Genomic DNA, 19,075 nt, shown 5'->3' with positions numbered 1-19,075 from the left:
CTAATCCTATCATGTGTGATACTGTCTGCTGAGCCGTGTATCTAATCCTATCATGTGTGATACTGTCTGCTGAGCTGTGTATCTAATCCTATCATGTGTGATACTGCCTGCTGAGCTGTGTATCTAATCCTTTCATGTGTGATACTGTCTGCTGAGCTGTGTATCTAATCCTTTCATGTGTGATACTGTCTGCTGAGCTGTGTATCTAATCCTATCATGCGTGATACTGTCTGCTGAGCTGCTGTATCTAATCCTATCATGTGTGATACTGTCTGCTGAGCTGTATATCTAATCCTATCATGTGTGATACTGTCTGCTGAGCCGTGTATCTAATCCTATCATGTGTGGTACTGTCTGCTGAGCTGTGTATCTAATCCTATCATGTGTGATACTGTCTGCTGAGCTGTATATCTAATCCTATCATGTGTGATACTGTCTGCTGAGCTGTGTATCTAATCCTATCATGTGTGGTACTGTCTGCTGAGCTGCTGTATCTAATCCTATCATGTGTGATACTGTCTGCTGAGCTGTGTATATAATCCTATCATGCGTGATACTGTCTGCTGAGCTGCTGTATCTAATCCTATCATGTGTGATACTGTCTGCTGAGCTGTGTATCTAATCCTATCATGCGTGATACTGTCTGCTGAGCTGCTGTATCTAATCCTATCATGTGTGATACTGTCTGCTGAGCTGTGTATCTAATCCTATCATGTGTGGTACTGTCTGCTGAGCTGCTGTATCTAATCCTATCATGTGTGATACTGTCTGCTGAGCTGTGTATATAATCCTATCATGCGTGATACTGTCTGCTGAGCTGCTGTATCTAATCCTATCATGTGTGATACTGTCTGCTGAGCTGTGTATCTAATCCTATCATGCGTGATACTGTCTGCTGAGCTGCTGTATCTAATCCTATCATGTGTGATACTGTCTGCTGAGCTGTATATCTAATCCTATCATGTGTGATACTGTCTGCTGAGCTGTGTATCTAATCCTATCATGTGTGGTACTGTCTGCTGAGCTGTGTATTAGGTGGGGGTTCCTGTGTGGCTTCTGCATTGGGGCCACGACCTCTGGTGCTGAAACTTTATGCAGTGGATGGTGCTGCCACCTTGTGGAGAACACCAGTCCTGCAGCTTCACCTGATTCTCTTATTTGCAAACACATCAATTTATAAAGATTCTTCATACAATCTGCGGGGTGACATAGACAGATGGAGCAGACTTTTTTGCTGCACAACTTACAAAATGTAATCTCCTATTTTGACAACTTTCACTGTAATTTTTTCAACGTCTCCCATTTATTCTAGTTCTCCGGTGATACATTTGACGAGTGTTACAAAGTTCATTATGATTTATTCAATTAGTTTTTCTAATCTGACTTATTTGCTCTTCACTGTGGTGGGCTTTAGGTTGAGGGTCTGTTCAGACGCTTAACAAAAAACGGCTGTAAATACCGAGCCTTTTTCAAGGAAAAGCCTCTTATTTTCAGCCGTTTTTGCAGCTGTTTTTCTATTGAGACAATGACGTGCACCTTCTTTTCTACAGGGCGGTTTTTTTTCCGCACCGTTTTTAGAAGCGGTACCAAAAAAAAAACGCCCTGTGGGAACGAAACGCCATTTTTCCCATTGAAATCAATGGGCAGATGTTTGGAGGCGTTCAGTCGCCGTATTATCAGCCTTTTTTTTGGGGCGTTTACGCCCTAATTCTGCATGTAAAGTTCTGTCAATCAGGACCGTCCGCTTAATAAGCACCGCATTGCACTGCACCTCTTTATCGACAAAGTTCTGCGTTTCTGGGTTTATTTTCTCCTGTTTTACACGTTAAAACTCCATCTTGCCTTTTTGTTCTGCCCAATCTGCCGATCAACAGACCATGAAATTTAAAGGGACAGTAAAGGCCCAATTACACGGCCTGATATTCAGCCGGTCCAGCGAGCGCCGATCAACGAGACAGCTCATTTATCGGCGCTCATTTGCTCCTGTCACACGGAGCTATGGATGGGGAGGAGCGGCTGTTACCCCGACCGCTCGTCCTCATCCGTTATCATGTCGGCGGCGCGTCTCCTGTTTACACATCAAGATGCGCTGCCGACAACCAGAATATTTCACTTTTTTTAAACGATACGACCGGCAGATGATCCGGCGTTTGCTCGTTCATCTGCTGATCGCTGATCTGATTACACAGGAGAATTATCAGGAACGAGCGTTGTATGAACTAATGATCTGCCCGATAATCACCGCGTGTAAAACCCCCTAAAGCCCAGAGCGTATAGCAGTATGGGGGGCGTTATAGGAGCGGCAGATATCAGTCACATATGACATAAAGTAGGGATCATGGGGGAGGGGAGGTTTCTGCACTTTTTGTCTCTCATCCCAATGAAGAACACTACAGTCTCTCTAAATGGCTGATAACAGGGAGCAATAGATTACATTCAAGTGTATAGTTAATGGAGAAAAGAGAATCCGCAGAAGTTTCGCCCCTCAGACTTTCTTCACTGACGGTTTTTATCAGTTTTTGTTTTTTTAGCTTGAAATGAATTTTGGGTTTTGCAGTTTTTTTTACAATAGTTATTTCCGGATTTCTGGCGTTTTTCATGTTCTATAGCGAATCCGATAAATGCCACAAATCACATTGTACGTAGAACATTTCGTATTTTACTCGAGATTTTAATGTGTCATCCGGCCGCACAAAATAACGCCAAAAAGAGTGCGGAGTGTGAAACCGACCGACGCCCCGTCACACGTGGATTTATTTCTGGAAGTTTCAACTGCATCAAAAAACGCTTCTAAAACCGCCGGCGATATTAAAGTGTAACGCGTTTTTTCTGGTGTTTTTCATTTGGTCGCATTTTGTACCTATAGAGACGCCTGAGGGAAAACGTCAGATAAAACGCCGTATCCAGAGCACGCTGCGTTGGAAAGAACCCGCCGTTGACCCCAAAACTGCCCCAAAAACGCCACAGACTAAAACGCAGTTGTATTTGGCGCATTTCATATTTTTCTATAGACTTCAGTGTAACATCCGGCCGCACGAAAAAACGCCGCAAAAAACGCAGCATTGCGCTGTGAGAGAATCCGGCCTTATGGTCATGTGGGGTCCGGTGCCGGGTGTAGGTCGGGGTCTTCAGCATTCCGCTTGGTCGGCCTCCATGTTTTCCTCGGACGGTTCGTCCACAGTGATGAGGATGTTGGGGGTACTTGGCTGCTCCATCTTTTTCTGTCTCTCTGAGGCCTCCAGTCGTCGGGGAAATCTTGACACAACTTTGGGGGTCGGCGGCTCGCTGGCTCGACTTTCCCTCTCATCCTCGGTGGTCTCCTCCTCATCAATACGCCCGTCGGGGTCCAGATCTGTGTACCGGGCATTGGGGTTGGGGGAGGGGAATCCATCCCCTCTAAAGCGCACAAGATGGCTTCTTACTCCAAGACCCTTAAGGTTTTTCATGCCAACCGCTGGGGAAGCGGCAGAAGAAAGGAAGCGACTGAGCAGCGGAGTGCGTGCCCGGGGGAGGATGGGGGTGGCGGACACCTGCTGATTCTGCTCGGAGTCCACCTCAATGCTGCAACGAGAGAGACACCGGTTACACACACACCTCACCTCAGCGGGTCTGACACTACAACTCTCAGCATGTCCTGCCTCTTCTAGAGAATCATATACAATGTTACTCTATGTAGCTGACGACGACAAAAGGAGGAGAAACTTGTGCTGGTGGAGTAGCATTTAGTTACACATAATGTCCCTACTCGGCTTGGTCATTGTGTGATGCAAAGTTCTGCAATTTTTTAATCCAATGTGTTTCATTTTTAAGATCTCTGCTTGCTGTTAGTGAAGGCGAACGTTCTTGTTTCCATCCAGAGGTTAAAAACCCATTCTGACCTAACACTTCTCACAGCTGAGGGTTTGCTACAATAGTATCCAGTCTAGAAAATCCTCTGTGGTATTAGACTAAATTCCAGAGCTGCACTGATACATTGTAACAAACCATTAGGACAGCAGAGACATATGTGTTATAGAGGATTGCCTAGACTGGATACAATTGTAACAGACCCCCAGCTGTGAGACGTATTAGGGTCAGGACAGTTTTCAGTCTCTGATGTAAACATTAGGAAAAATGTTTCAGTTCAATGACAGCAAGCATAGATCCTGAAAATGTTGGGGAATTGAAATGCAAAGTATCGGAGTCACTATCCAAGGATTCAGCGTTTACGTAAAATAAATGACAGATTTTCGCTTCTTTCTCACCGCATGTCAAAGGTGGAGCCCATGAAGGAGGGTTTCAGGGTCTCGGCAGCGGTGGCGATGGTATATGGCGGCAGCGCGCTCTGCTCGTCCCAGTACTTGTCTTTCCCCATGGGCGGCAGGTTTTGGTACATGTCATCCACAGATAGGAGGGAAACCTATGGGACAAGAGCAAAGGATGTGACGACCTGGGAGCGGAGACAGTCAGTATGGATGCGTGGCAGGCGGTGCTGTTATTCACATTCACCATTTAAAGGGACATGATACCTATAAATCAATGAGGGACAATAAGAAGGAGATTATAGAAAAATTGCAGTGGTCAATCTGATCCTGATCGCCTCCCGGACTGAGGGGGAGGAGCTTACATACAGGATCGCGGACACATTGTCAGGGTATGTTTACGTGGCTTATTTTCAGCCGTTTTTTGGGGCATTTCCAAACATCTGCCCCTTTATTTCAATGGGAAAAACAGCGTTTCGTTCCAACAGGGCGTTTTTTTACGCGGCCGTTTGAAAAAAACGCGCCATAAAAAGAAGTGCAGGTCCCTTCTTGAGCCGTTTTTGGAGCCGTTTTTCATTGGGTCAATAGAAAAATAGCTCCAAAAACGGCCGCAAAAAACGCATCAAAAAACATTTGTGGTTTCAAAAACGGCTGAAAATCAGAGGCTTCCCCTAGAAAATCGCTCCATATTTTACAGCCGTTTTTCGTTTTGCGTGTGAACAGACCCTTACAGCAATCTACGTCCCAACCAGAGACACAGGAACCTCCTGCCAGCTGTGCCCCTCCCCCAGACGCAGCCCCCCCCAGACGCGGTATCCCCTCCCCCAGACGCTGCATCCCCTCCCCCAGACGCGGCATCCGCTCCCCCAGACGCGGTATCCCCTCCCCCAGCCTCACCTGCAGATTCCTGTCTATCAGTCGGTTGGTTTCAAAGTCGTCATCGTCTTCTCCGAAGGGATTGATGATCTGCTCGGCCACCTGGAATACAGACAGTGCGGTGCACAGGTCACCGTGGCGGACTACAAGTATCACATCAGCATCCGGGCTCCTAATAGTCGGATGAATACAGGTCATGTGATATGGCGGCAGATGACGGACATTTACCCCGGAGTCGTCCATCTCTTACACAGATCACCCCCCCCCCCCGAGGTCATGCGATCACCAATATGGCGGCCAGCCCATTACCCTGCACGAGAGCTGTGAACGTCACCAACCTTCAGCCACCCGAAATAGAAGAAGAACTCCAGCAGCGTGAAGATGGGGACGTAGGTGTCCAGGGAATCCTCCTCCAAAAACTGCTGCCCGATGAGGCAGGAGGCGAAGAACGAGTATACAGCGATGGTGACCACCTGCGGGGAGGACGCCGCACTTATCAAGCTGCAATATTCCAGAGACTACAACCCCCATGAGACTGATTCACTAATGAGCTGAGCGGCTGGTATGATGGGAGTTGTAGGCCAGCAGAATAGAGTTGGTCAATGTTCTTACCGTGTTTGTGTGGGATTCCTTGGGGTCAGTGGGGCAACTACAGGGGCACAGAGGTCAAACTTGTGCCCCTCTATCACACAGGGGGACATCAGGGTTATAACAGGCTCAAGGTTGGGGGATGGGATGGAGAGGCCCAGACTACTGCGCAGACACAGTGCAGCAGAATTGTGAGGATGACACATGATATAACAGTCATAATGTGAATACAGCTTTGAGTGTGACTGGAGACATGATGTAACAGTATAATTGTGGCTGCAGCCCTGGATGTGACTGGAGAAGAAGACATGATATGAGAGCAGGATTGTGACTGCAGCTCTGGAGGTGACTGGAGTATAACACGTCATACTATGTGTAAGGCATGATGTAACTCAGGGGCGATGGTCTAACAAACCACTGTATAAACAAGAGCCCGGGGCTGCTGCAGAGCTGAGGTTGCGTTCCTTTGTATATTGGGACATTCTTATACTCTGATTCCTGATTAATAAGCTTCCCCTGAAGACCAAATCTAAAGAGAAATATCATGAATCTACGAAAGAGCGACAAATCCGACCGACCTGCGTGTAGACGAGCGGAACGCTGATCCAGTCGTAGTGGAAGAGGAGGCTGCACTTGGCGCGATATTTATTCAGCTCCTGCAGAGAGAGAAGTGAGAACGATCTGCGGCATCTGCACACGGGCCGCGGTATGATGAGCCGCCACGGAGGCCACGGGGTGCAGAGGGAGCACCCGGCCCTGGCACTGAGGGGCCACATATGAAGACCCCGGGGTTATGACTGGCACATGGGAGGTGGGGCCCCTGGTACAGATTTTACATTGGGGCCCTGGAGGAGCACCCGGTCATGATAACTGGTGGGTAAAGTATTCCGGGGGGCTCTGTGGTTGGTGGAGATGATATCAGCTCCATATAAATATATAATATGATGCAGCTACAAACCGGGGGCCCTGAAGACACATTTACTATGGGCCCCCCCCCCCCCATTGGCTGCGGCCTAATACAGATATAAATACAGGGCCCAGGATAATGTTCACCCCAGACCTGACCACCGAGCCGCCACTTCTGGTTTTAGACTCACCACGTACCGTGCCACCCACAGGACCCCTCCTGACAATGCCCATAGTGCCTCTTAAAGGGGCCACACTATAATTCATAGGGCCCCATAGCAAAATGACATGATCCCTCACCCTGAATAACTAAAATAGCAACATAAGTAGCAATGTTCAAAGATATAGATCAGAGCGCCACAAATCACAGCGTCACATATCAGAGCGCCACAAATCACAGCGTCACATATCAGAGCGTCACATATCAGAGCCCCACAAATCAGAGCGCCACAAATCAGAGCGCCACAAATCACAGCGCTACATATCAGAGCGTCACATATCAGAGCCCCACAAATCAGAGCGCCACAAATCAGAGCGCCACAAATCAGAGCGCCACAAATCAGAGCGCCACATATCAGAGCGCCACATATCAGAGCGCCACAAATCAGCGCTTCATATCAGAGCGCCACAAATCAGAGCGCCACATATCAGTGTGAGAGTAGAAAGATGCCGAATAGTTATTTACCATAAGGGTATGTTCACACACCCTATTTACGGATGTAATGCGGTCGTTTTACTTCTCGAATTACGTCCGAAAATACGGCTCCAAAGCGCCGGCAAACATCTGCCCATTGAAATCAATGGGGTTACGATGTTCTGTGCACACCGGCTGTTTCTTTACGCGCCGCTGTCATAGGACGGCGCGTAAAAAGACGCCCGCGACAAAGAAGTGCCTGTCACTTCTTGAGACGTAAATGGAGCCCAATTACGTCGCAAGAAGTGACATGCACTTCTTTGACGCGGGCGTCTTTTTACGCGCCGTCCTATGACAGCGGCGCGTAAAGAAACAGCCGGTGTGCACAGAACATCGTAACCCCATTGATTTCAATGGGCAGATGTTTGCCCGCGCTTTGGTGCCGTATTTTCGGACGTAATTCGAGGCGTAAAACGACCGAATTACATCCGTAAATAGGGTGTGTGAACCCAGCCTTACAAGGAACAAGATCCCTGCACCTGAGTGACCCCCTATAGTTACACCTATGCCCCCTCACAGTGCGGACCCCCACACACATACATAGAGAATATACAAATATTGGGGGATCATGACACAGAACTCACGTCTATGAGGAGCCTGAGGGCGATGTCGTCCCGCACCCGGCCGTCCCTCCGAGCCTGAGCCGCCAGGTTTGTGAACCACACACAGGGGATCCAATACTTATTGAAGTCTGATAATAAATTCTCATATTTCTTCAGCTCCTCGTGGGTCATGAAGCCTAGAAGATGAATTCATCATTACCCTCAGCAGCCGCAGACATGAACCCCCCCAAATATCCCTGGGACCCCAATTCTTCTCAAGATAATACCATAAATATCAGGACTATAGGGAGCAGGACGGGATTTACTAACCCGTCCCCCCACCAAAAGAAGACTTAGCCGCTTCCTCTTATGGTTCTAGCAGGTCTATTGGGGCAGTTCGTTAGTTATTACAGTTCCATTGTGTGACCTCTCTTACTCCGAGTTCTGGCTCTTCCCCTCTGACCACATAGTTCACCCCTAGTCTTATCCCATTTTTATGACCTTTTATGAATCTCCACATATACCATTTAAAGAGCTTGTCCAGGATTAGGAAATGCATGGCTGCTTCCTTACAGAAACAGCACCACACCTGTCCATAGGCTGTGTCTGGTATTGCAGCTCAGCTCTATTGGAGAGAATTGGACAAAACTGCAATACCACACACAGCAAGTGGACAGGTGCGGCTCTGTGTCTGTAAGGATGAAGCCTGGTTTTTCTAATCCTGAACAAACTCTTTAGGACTTTTACCCCCAATAACCTCCCTGGAGACCTGTCCCACCTGCTTCCACTATATGTTCCATCGTTGGGAATCTCTTGAGCACTCGGACGCTGACAGACCTCAGGATCAGCACTGACGACAGGTTGGCGTAGCGGATAAGGGTGCGTCTCAGCATGCGACCCCTCTCATCCCCTCCATGGACGTTGCTGGACACCACACACATGAGCTGGTCTGGCAGAGGGATGCTGGTGTATTGATCCCACCAACGCTTGAAGACCAGATTGACGTAGAACCCAAGGACGAAAGTGAGAGGGATGAGGTCGTTGTATTTATTGCAGTACTTGGCGACTTTCTCAAATAGCATCTTCTGATCATCTGTCAATGCCTTTCTATTCCCAAGAAAGAAAAAACAAAAAGATCAATGAGTTAAAGGGGAACTGCACCCAGAAGCCTTCCTTTATTTAACCCTCCCATAAAGTTAAATGATAACGTTCTGCGGTATGTAACTCTATGGGAGCTGTATATATCTGTATGTAGTGAGCTCCCCCTAGTGGTGGCTGCAGGCAGCAGAATGTTATCATGTAACTCTATGGGAGCTGTGTATATCTGTATGTAGTGAGCTCCCCCTAGTGGTGGCTGCAGGCAGCAGAATGTTATCATGTAACTCTATGTGAGCTGTATATATCTGTATGTAGTGAGCTCTCCCTAGTGGTGACTGCAGGCAGTAGGTTGTTATCATGTAACTCTATGTGAGCTGTATATATCTGTATGTAGTTAGCTCCCCCTATCATCTGTTACTGCCCAATCAGACGACTAATACAGCACTATGTCTCTGATTGGCTGATCGACCTGTCCATCAATCCTACTCTGTTAGTAGATAGGACAATACAAGCTAAGCCTATAAAAGACGACGTGCACATGGTGTCTCCGCCGCTAGAAAAAGCCAAGAAGCACTCATCGAAATACGCGTCGGGACGCTATAGGTGGTTTAGGGATCACTCCTGTCATTTAGTTGGTTAGTTTAGCCACTAATCCCTCATTCAGGATTGTCTGTGCAGTTAGCGGTGGATTAGCCACACGCCGCACTAACCACCAATGCTGCTCTGACTTTGTTACGACTTTTCGGCATTTATAAAGTAGTCGCTTTGTGCATAGCGGCACCTGTCAGTTTGCACCATATGTATCATCACCACGTGGAACAATTGTCACCTGGGTTGTTAATGTTCTCCTGTTGGTGATCTACAAAGTACATACCGCTGAATGTTACATAAATGCCTAAACATTGTATCAACACAGAATATTTGAATGTTAGTTTAATAATAAGGCTATGTTCACACCGGGTATTTTGCCGAGTTTTTTGACGCGGAAACCGCGTCGCAAAACTCGGCAGAAACGGCCCGAGAACGCCTCCCATTGATTTCAATGGGAGGCGTCGGCGTCTTTTTCCCGTGAGCAGTAAAACTGCCTCGCGGGAAAAAGAAGCGACATGCCCTATCTTCGGGCGCTTCCGCCTCCGACCTCCCATTGACTTCAATGGGAGGCAGGAGAAAGCGTATATCTCGCTGTTTTCTGCCCGCGGCGCTCAATGGCCGCGGGCGAAAAACGGCGCGATAATTGCCGCGAAAATCGGCGTGCAGGGAGAGGAATATCTGCCTCAAAGTTCCAAACGGAATTTTGAGGCAGATATTCCTCCCCCAAAATACTCCGTGTGAACATAGAAGAGAAAATAAATATCCAGACCAGTAAATCAAAGTCAAGTTTTTATTTTGCACTTCATTCAAATAATATTTAAACGTAAAAACTAGAAAACTAAAAGTGAGAATAAATAAAACACAATTTGAAGCTAAAATATCTGGGTTGGTTTAATGACTGGGGATATTGAGCCGCCTGATCCCTAAGGGTAACAATATGGCCTAATCTCCAGCTATATTTTACTTCCTGCTTTGAGATATCTGATCTATTAAATACAAGTTAAAGAGGCTCTGTCACCAGATTTTGCAACCCCTATCTGCTATTGTAGCAGATAGGCGCTGCAATGTAGATTACAGTAACGTTTTTATTTTAAAAAAACGAGCATTTTTGGCCAAGTTATGACCATTTTTGTAGTTATGCAAATGAGGCTTGCAAAAGTCCAAGTGGGTGTGTTTAAAAGTAAAAGTCCAAGTGGGTGTGTATTAGGTGCGTACATCGGGGCGTTTTTAATACTTTCACTAGCTGGGCGCTCTGATGAGAAGTAACATCCTCTTCTCTTCAGAACGCCCAGCTTGTGACAGTGCAGATCTGTGACGTCACTCACAGGTCCTGCATCGTGACGGCCACATCGGCACCCGAGGCTACAGTTGATTCTGCAGCAGCATCAGCGTTTGCAGGTAAGTCGATCTTACCTGCAAACGCTGATGCTGCTGCAGAATCAACTGTAGCCTCTGCTGCCGATGTGGCCGTCACGATGCAGGACCTGTGAGTGACGTCACAGATCTGCACTGTCACAAGCTGGGCGTTCTGAAGAGAAGAGGATGTTACTTCTCATCAGAGCGCCCAGCTAGTAAAAGTATTAAAAACGCCCCGATGTACGCACCTAATACACGCCCACTTGGACTTTTACTTTTAAACACACCCACTTGGACTTTTGCAAGCCTCATTTGCATAATTACAAAAATGGTCATAACTTGGCCAAAAATGCTCGTTTTTTTAAAATAAAAACGTTACTGTAATCTACATTGCAGCGCCTATCTGCTACAATAGCAGATAGGGGTTGCAAAATCTGGTGACAGAGCCTCTTTAATTTCAATTTGTTACACCAGCTTTTTGTAATTCCCGTTTCCCATTGGATTTGATATAATTTAGTCCGTGGTGCACACCTGGTGTAAATCTAATCTAATAATCTTCTAAAGTTTCACTATTGTGCTTATCTCCCCCTAGTGGTGGCTGCGGATAGCAGAATGTTATAATTTAACTCTATGTTAGCTGTGTATATCTGTATGTAGTGAGCTCCCCCTAGTGGTGACTGCAGGCAGAAGAATGTTATCATGTAACACTATGGGAGCTGTATATATCTGTATGTAGTGAGCTCCCCCTAGTGGTGACTGCAAGCAACAGAATGTTATTATGTAACTCTATGAGAGCTGCATATAAATGTATGTAGTGAGCTCCTCCTAGTGGTGGCTGCAGGTAGCAGAATGTTATCATGTAACTCTTTGGGAGATGTATATATCTGTATGTAGTGAGCTCCCCCTAGTGGTGACTGCAGGCAGCAGAATCTTATCATGTAACTCTCGATGTTTTAACTCACTGATTCTGCTATATTTACATAGGACTGTAGGAGCCTTGAACCTGTAAGAGGAGGGTAGAAGCTTGCACTGCACTGTCAGGTTTACATAACTACAAGTTTATTGTACACATTTAATTGTTTTATTTTGGGAATAATTATGGTCAGAAATCTTATCTCATCCTTATCATATATCTGTCACATCTATGACCATAAAAAACCCAGAATGATTGTAAACATCATAGTCCTCAGGCTATCTGTGCCTGTTAAAACCGTCAATGGGCAATGATCCCAGGAAATATATAGACACTGCACAGTACCACTTCTCCTGTCCTGTATACTGGGTGTAATTCTCAGTATCTGTATTATTCTGTATATATATATACACACTGCACAGTACCACTTCTCCTGTCCTGTATACTGGGTGTAATTCTCAGTATCTGTATTTTTCTGTATATATACACTGCACAGTACCACTTCTCCTGTCCTGTATACTGGGTGTAATTCTCAGTATCTGTATTATTCTGTATATATAGACACTGCACAGTACCACTTCTCCTGTCCTGTATACTGGGTGTAATTCTCAGTATCTGTATTATTCTGTATATATATACACTGCACAGTACCACTTCTCCTGTCCTGTATACTGGGTGTAATTCTCAGTATCTGTATTATTCTGTATATATATATATATATATATACACACTGCACAGTACCACTTCTCCTGTCCTGTATACTGGGTGTAATTCTCAGTGTCTGTATTATTCTGTATATATGGACACTGCACAGTACCACTTCTCCTGTCCTGTATACTGGGTGTAATTCTCAGTATCTGTAATATTCTGTATATATGGACACTGCACAGTACCACTTCTCCTGTCCTGTATACTGGGTGTAATTCTCAGTATCTGTATTATTCTGTATATATGGACACTGCACAGTACCACTTCTCCTGTCCTGTATACTGGGTGTAACTCTCAGTATCTGTATTATTCTGTATATATATACACTGCACAGTACCACTTCTCCTGTCCTGTATACTGGGGGTAATTCTCAGTATCTGTATTATTCTGTATATATATATACACTGCACAGTACCACTTCTCCTGTCCTGTATACTGGGTGTAATTATCAGTATCTGTATTATTCTGTATATATATATACTGCACAGTACCACTTCTCCTGTCCTGTATACTGGGTGTAATTCTCAGTATCTGTATTATTCTGTATATATATACACTGCACAGTACCACTTCTCCTGTCCTGTATACTGGGTGTAATTCTCAGTATCTGTATTATTCTGTATATACACACTGCACAGTACCACTTCTCCTGTCCTGTATACTGGGTGTAATTCTCAGTATCTGTATTATTCTGTATATATGGACACTGCACAGTACCACTTCTCCTGTCCTGTATACTGGGTGTAATTCTCAGTATCTGTATTATTCTGTATATATACACTGCACAGTACCACTTCTCCTGTCCTGTATACTGGGTGTAATTCTCAGTATCTGTATTATTCTGTATATATACACTGCACAGTACCACTTCTCCTGTCCTGTATACTGGGTGTAATTCTCAGTATCTGTATTATTCTGTATATGGACACTGCATAGTACCACTTCTCCTGTCCTGTATAGTGGGTGTAATTCTCAGTATCTGTATTATTCTGTATATATGGACACTGCACAGTACCACTTCTCCTGTCCTGTATACTGGGTGTAATTCTCAGTATCTGTATTATTCTGTATATATGGACACTGCACAGTACCACTTCTCCTGTCCTGTATACTGGGTGTAATTCTCAGTATCTGTATTATTCTGTATATATGGACACTGCACAGTACCACTTCTCCTGTCCTGTATACTGGGTGTAATTCTCAGTATCTGTATTATTCTGTATATATGGACACTGCACAGTACCACTTCTCCTGTCCTGTATACTGGGTGTAATTCTCAGTATCTGTATTATTCTGTATATATATACACTGCACAGTACCACTTCTCCTGTCCTGTATACTGGGTGTCAGTCTCTGGATTTAGAATGGCGATGAGGTGCACTGATTACAGATGGGGGTGCGGGTGATCCCTTGATATCTCACCTGTATACGACGCTCAGGACGGTATATAGGGTGGTGAAGACCAGGAGCTCCTTGTACAGTAACTTGTAGATACTTCCTTTCCAGCGGAAGAGGAGTTTGGAGAAGCCGCCAAATCTTGCATTGGCCACTTCCAGCGTGTAGGAAACAGTCATTGTGATTCCTCCTGGAAAGTGAAGATGAATATCTAATAAATAAACGTCCCCTCCCCCACCCTCAGCCCGTTCCATTATTTCCAGGGCGCTGTACGTGGTAAATACAGAAAGGGTTGATGAAATTTTTAATTTTTTTTGAAAGTCCAAGTCGTGATTTCTGTCACCCAAAGTCCAAAAAAAGTGTAGAGGTGCCACACAAAAAAGTGCACAAGGATGCAGTCTATCGCAGCCCTACTCCTAAAGGAGAGGGGCCCCGCATAACCATTCCCCGACCCTCCAAATCATGGGCCAAGAGGATCAATGATCCCCCCTTGCCGAAGCTTAGGGAGACCCAACAACACTCCAAGGCTTCTGCCTGAGCTGTCGCCCCAGTGTGCACCGTGGAGCCTGCGTCTGGTTGCGCCTCCCTTCCGAAAAATGAACCAGAAGGCCACACATTTTCCCCCTAGACCTTGGAAGGGTCCCAAAAGGGCACCGCATCCGAAATCCTGTGACACGTGACAAACACACAGTGAAGAAACAATATGAAATAAGTGGATGTGCGCTGTGATATCGGCCTGGACATCCGCCAGGTATAAAAACTCCTCATCTCCCAGCCAGAAGGCCGGGAAAATAAAGGTGTGTGCTCAGAAGTGTGAAAGACAAGTGTACGCAAATGTGCCCTCACTCAGTGGGATCCCACCCCCAGTGTGTTGGGGCACTCCAGGGTCACCCCTCCTGGGGCACTCAGCAACTCGGACTTTCCAGCTACCGGACCGATAGCGTCAACCATGTGGTTCTCTGCCCCTCTCCTTGGCGGTCTGTCATCCCTCTACGATGGGGACGAACCCACCGGCAGAGATGATCACTAACCGCAGATTAGGACCCGACTACACATGGTCTAAGCCAAAGACCGAGGAGCAAGAACCTGGCAAGAAACTCCCAATCTCACCTTAGTGATCACTGTATCTCCCCTGCCAGGTAAAGGTAAGAAAGGGTTAATGAAATAGGTGACATGAGACAATACAGACAACAGGTACAATAAACTGGAGCTCGCTGGGTGAGAGAGCGGCACAGAAGGGGAGAGGACCCGGCCCACAGAGCTTACAATCTACAAGGGGAGACAGTAGGTGCGGGTAGGGGCAGATCGGTTATTGTAGGGTGTGAGACTCTCTCATTAGGCTTTTAAAGGTTTGGATGGTGGAGAGGGTCTGATGTGTTGGAGAAGAGAGTTCCAGAGTTTGGGGGAAGCACGGGAGAAATCTTGGAGCCAATAAGAGGAGAGCGTAGCAGAAGATCCTGTGATTACGTGTTGAGGGGTATCGGAATTGAGGGTAGTTGGAGGGGGATTGGAGCTAATGCAAAACTACAACTCCCAGCATGCCCCTGCAACAGCTGGAGAGCCACAGGCCAGCGTTCAGTGCTCTACATGGAAGCAGCCATCTTTTTTTGCTCCTCCCCTCATTTGCATACAAGTCCTCTGATAATATCAGGGCCCGTCAGTACAGAAAAGTAGGATCCAATAGTAAACGATACAAATAACTTCCCTCATATAACAGCCATATCAGATCCCACAGAACTTGTCACCCAGCTTTCCCAGACCCCTGAAATGGGGAGTTGTAACAGCGGCTAAATTAATTGCCACCCATAGACTCATAAGTAGATCGGTTCAGTTGTGCAGTAATACATGATGGGGGAGGGGGTAATTATTATCTCTTTAAAATTTAGAAGATTTAACATTTAGGAGACTAGAAAAGCTTCTATGGGAGCTGTTTTAACGGTCACTCAACTTTCCTAGACTTCTGAGTTACCATTAAGGAATTCAGGAAATATTTACTGTCTGCAGAATGTCCTAATATTTGACATCATATCTTGCACAGATCGATTTTACACAGATATTTCCATTACCAGATTAATTTAAATTAAAGGGCTCAAGATGCCAACACCGGGATTTGAACCTGAGTCTCCATCAAGCCCATTAAAGAGACAGTGTCACTTCAATTTTTTTTTATTCAACAGATTAGACATTTAGTTCCATATTATTGTCTGAGTACTCACACGGTTCTATGACAGCGGCATGCAGATATAGGAAAGGAGAGGGACATTTTGCTTCTTAATAATAGAGACACTGTCTTTTTAATTGTATTTTATGTAATTGCTGAAGTTTCCTATGTAGCTCAGACCCCTTTGCTTATGGAGATGTATTTCAGGTGTGACTTACCTCTGTGCACAAGGTGCGTTCTGCAGACGGGAGCCAGCCCACTGGTCACTGCGATCCTTATATAGGGAGCGATGATCGGCCTGTGATCACCTTCTGATTTATTGGCTCAATGTGAAGTACAAATTAATCCTTGTGCACACAATCTCCTGGTATCACGCTGGTTTCCCACGCAGAGAAATGCGACCTGATACATTGTGTCCTCGGAAGACAGTGGCAAAATAGAGCAGAACTTCAGAGGAGCCAGGCGTCACAATGTATCAGGTCAACATGACACCATCTTCTGATTGACCGTCAGGTCACTTATTATACATTTATATTCAGCCTTGTCGCTTAATTGTATCTAATTTTACATTCACTTCCAAACACCCCGGACAACGGATATCAAGATTTTTATTACAATCAGAGGCGTATCTGCACATCTGCTATGGGGCCCAGCACTAAACTGATATCCCTGGTCATTGCAGATGTAAAGGATCTGCCAGGCACAACTTCTGTGTATACGCCCATAGGTAATCAGTCTGCGCCTGGTTCTATGTCTCTGAGACTGACTCCATCTTCCACCACTCAGGATGGCAGGCTTAGGAGTGGGAGAACCTATCACAGCCTGGCCAGACGGAGCTAGCTCCCGCCCTCTGTCTATTTATACCTGCCTTTCCTGTTCCTCCTTTGCTTGTGATTCTTCTCGTGTGGTTTCCTGGCCCTGCTACAGCTTCTGACTATTTGATCCTGCTCCATACTGACCCCGGCTTTCTGACTACTCTCCTGCTCTGCGTTTGGTACCTCGTGCACTCCTGGTTTGACTCGGCCCGTTCACCACTCTTGTTGCTCAAGGTGTTGCCGTGGGCAACTGCCATTTCCCTTTGCTTTGTGTTCCCTTGTCTGTTTGTCTGTCGTGCACTTACTGAGCGCAGGGACCGCCGCCCAGTTGTACCCCGTCGCCTAGGGCGGGTCGTTGCAAGTAGGCAGGGACAGAGTGGCGGGTAGATTAGGGCTCACTTGTCCGTTTCCCTACCCCCGTCATTACATAATCACAAGCCCGTTACCTAGTCTACCCTGGTCCCTGTCTCTACTATGGACCCCCTTGAGACCCTGGCTCAGCAAATGCAGGGTCTCTCCCTACAGGTCCAGGCCCTGGCTCAGAGGGTCAACCAGCCTGACGCTACCATGGTAGTGTCCCTCACCTCACCTCTTGAACCCCACCTCAAGTTGCCTGACGGGTTCTCAGGGGACCGGAAGACTTTTCTCTCTTTTCGGGAGAGTTGTAGGCTTTACTTTCGCTTAAAGCCCCACTCCTCAGGTTCTGAGAGCCAGCGGGTGGGTAGAATTATGTCCCGGCTCCTGGAGGGGCCCCAAGAATGGGCCTTCTCCTTGGCTCCTGACGCCCCTGAACTTTCCTCCGTTGATCGTTTCTTTTCTGCTCTCGGACTCCTTTATGACGAGACTGACAGGACTGCCTTTGCCGAGAGTCAGCTGGTGACCTTACGTCAGGGTAAGAGACCTGTTGAGGAGTATTGTTCTGGCTTTAGGAAGTGGTGTGTAGCTTCTAGGTGGAATGACCCTGCCTTAAGGTGCCAGTTTAGGTTGGGTATGTCGAACGCCCTGAAAGGCCTGCTAGTTAGCTATCCCTCTTCTGACTCCCTAGACCAGGTTATGGCTTTAGCGGTACAACTTGACCGACGTCTCAGGGAACGACAACTTGAACGTGTTTGTGTTTTCCCCTCTGACTCCCCCATGATGCCTCCCGAGGTCCTGTTGCTTCGCTCTTCCACGGAAGACTCGGAGGTACCTATGCAACTCGGGGCCTCCGTGTCCCCCCAACAACGTAGAGAGTTCCGCAGGAAGAATGGTCTCTGCTTCTACTGTGGGGATGACAAGCATCAAGTGAACAACTGTCCTAGGCGTAAGAATAAGCAGCCGGAAAACTTCCGCGCCTAAGTGACCATCGGGGAGGTCACTTGGGCGCACAGGTATTTCCCGTAAATATGAAACGTAATAAGATCTTGCTTCCCTTTCAGGTCTCGTTTGCTGGCCGGTCTGCTACCGGCAGTGCCTTCGTGGATTCAGGGTCGTCTGCTAATATCATGTCTGTGGAATTTGCTATGTCTCTTGCTATGCCTTTTGTTGATTTGCCTAAACCTGTCCCGGTAGTGGGTATCGACTCCACTCCTCTTGCTAATGGTTATTTTACACAGCATACCCCTGTTTTTGAACTCCTTGTTGGCTCCATGCATTTGGAGCAGTGCTCTGTACTGGTGATGCAGGGATTATCGTACGATTTGGTTCTAGGTCTTCCCTGGTTGCAGATGCATAATCCCACGTTTGACTGGAATATTGGGGATCTTACCAAATGGGGTAATGAATGCATGACGTCATGTTTTCCTGTTAATTCTATTTCTCCCCCTGAGGAGGTGAATACTCTACCTGAGTTTGTTCAGGACTTCGCTGATGTTTTCTCTAAGGAGGCTTCCGAAGTGTTACCTCCTCATAGAGAATACGATTGCGCTATCGATTTGGTACCAGGAGCTAAGCTCCCTAAGGGTAGGATATTTAATCTCTCTTGTCCTGAACGTGAAGCCATGAGAGAGTATATCCAGGGATGCCTGGCCAAGGGTTACATTCGCCCCTCTACTTCTCCGGTAGGTGCTGGCTTCTTCTTCGTAGGGAAGAAGGATGGTGGTCTTAGGCCATGCATTGACTACCGAAACTTGAATAAGGTCACTGTAAGGAACCAGTATCCCCTTCCTTTGATTCCTGATCTCTTTAATCAGGTTCAGGGGGCCCAATGGTT

At 46.6% G+C, this 19,075-nt stretch overlaps 1 protein-coding gene across 1 annotated transcript; it reads right to left on the bottom strand.

The window, feature by feature from the left end:
* Positions 1-2,720: 2,720 nt before the first annotated feature.
* BEST4 (bestrophin 4) lies at positions 2,721-14,087 on the bottom strand. The gene is made up of 8 exons (XM_075832058.1): positions 13,936-14,087; positions 8,626-8,954; positions 7,890-8,044; positions 6,284-6,361; positions 5,456-5,590; positions 5,139-5,219; positions 4,245-4,399; positions 2,721-3,561 (listed from the first exon to the last, which is right to left on the bottom strand). Exons 1-8 carry the CDS (start codon positions 14,085-14,087, stop codon positions 3,129-3,131), a joined length of 1,518 nt encoding a protein of 505 aa, XP_075688173.1. The 3' UTR covers positions 2,721-3,128.
* Between the last annotated feature and the right edge of the window lie 4,988 nt (positions 14,088-19,075).

Source organism: Rhinoderma darwinii, chromosome 7 (assembly GCF_050947455.1).
Source record: "Rhinoderma darwinii isolate aRhiDar2 chromosome 7, aRhiDar2.hap1, whole genome shotgun sequence".
Classification (NCBI taxonomy): domain Eukaryota; kingdom Metazoa; phylum Chordata; class Amphibia; order Anura; family Rhinodermatidae; genus Rhinoderma; species Rhinoderma darwinii.
The sequence above is the reverse complement of the archived record's forward strand: the minus strand, read 5'-3'. Positions and strand labels throughout refer to the sequence as shown.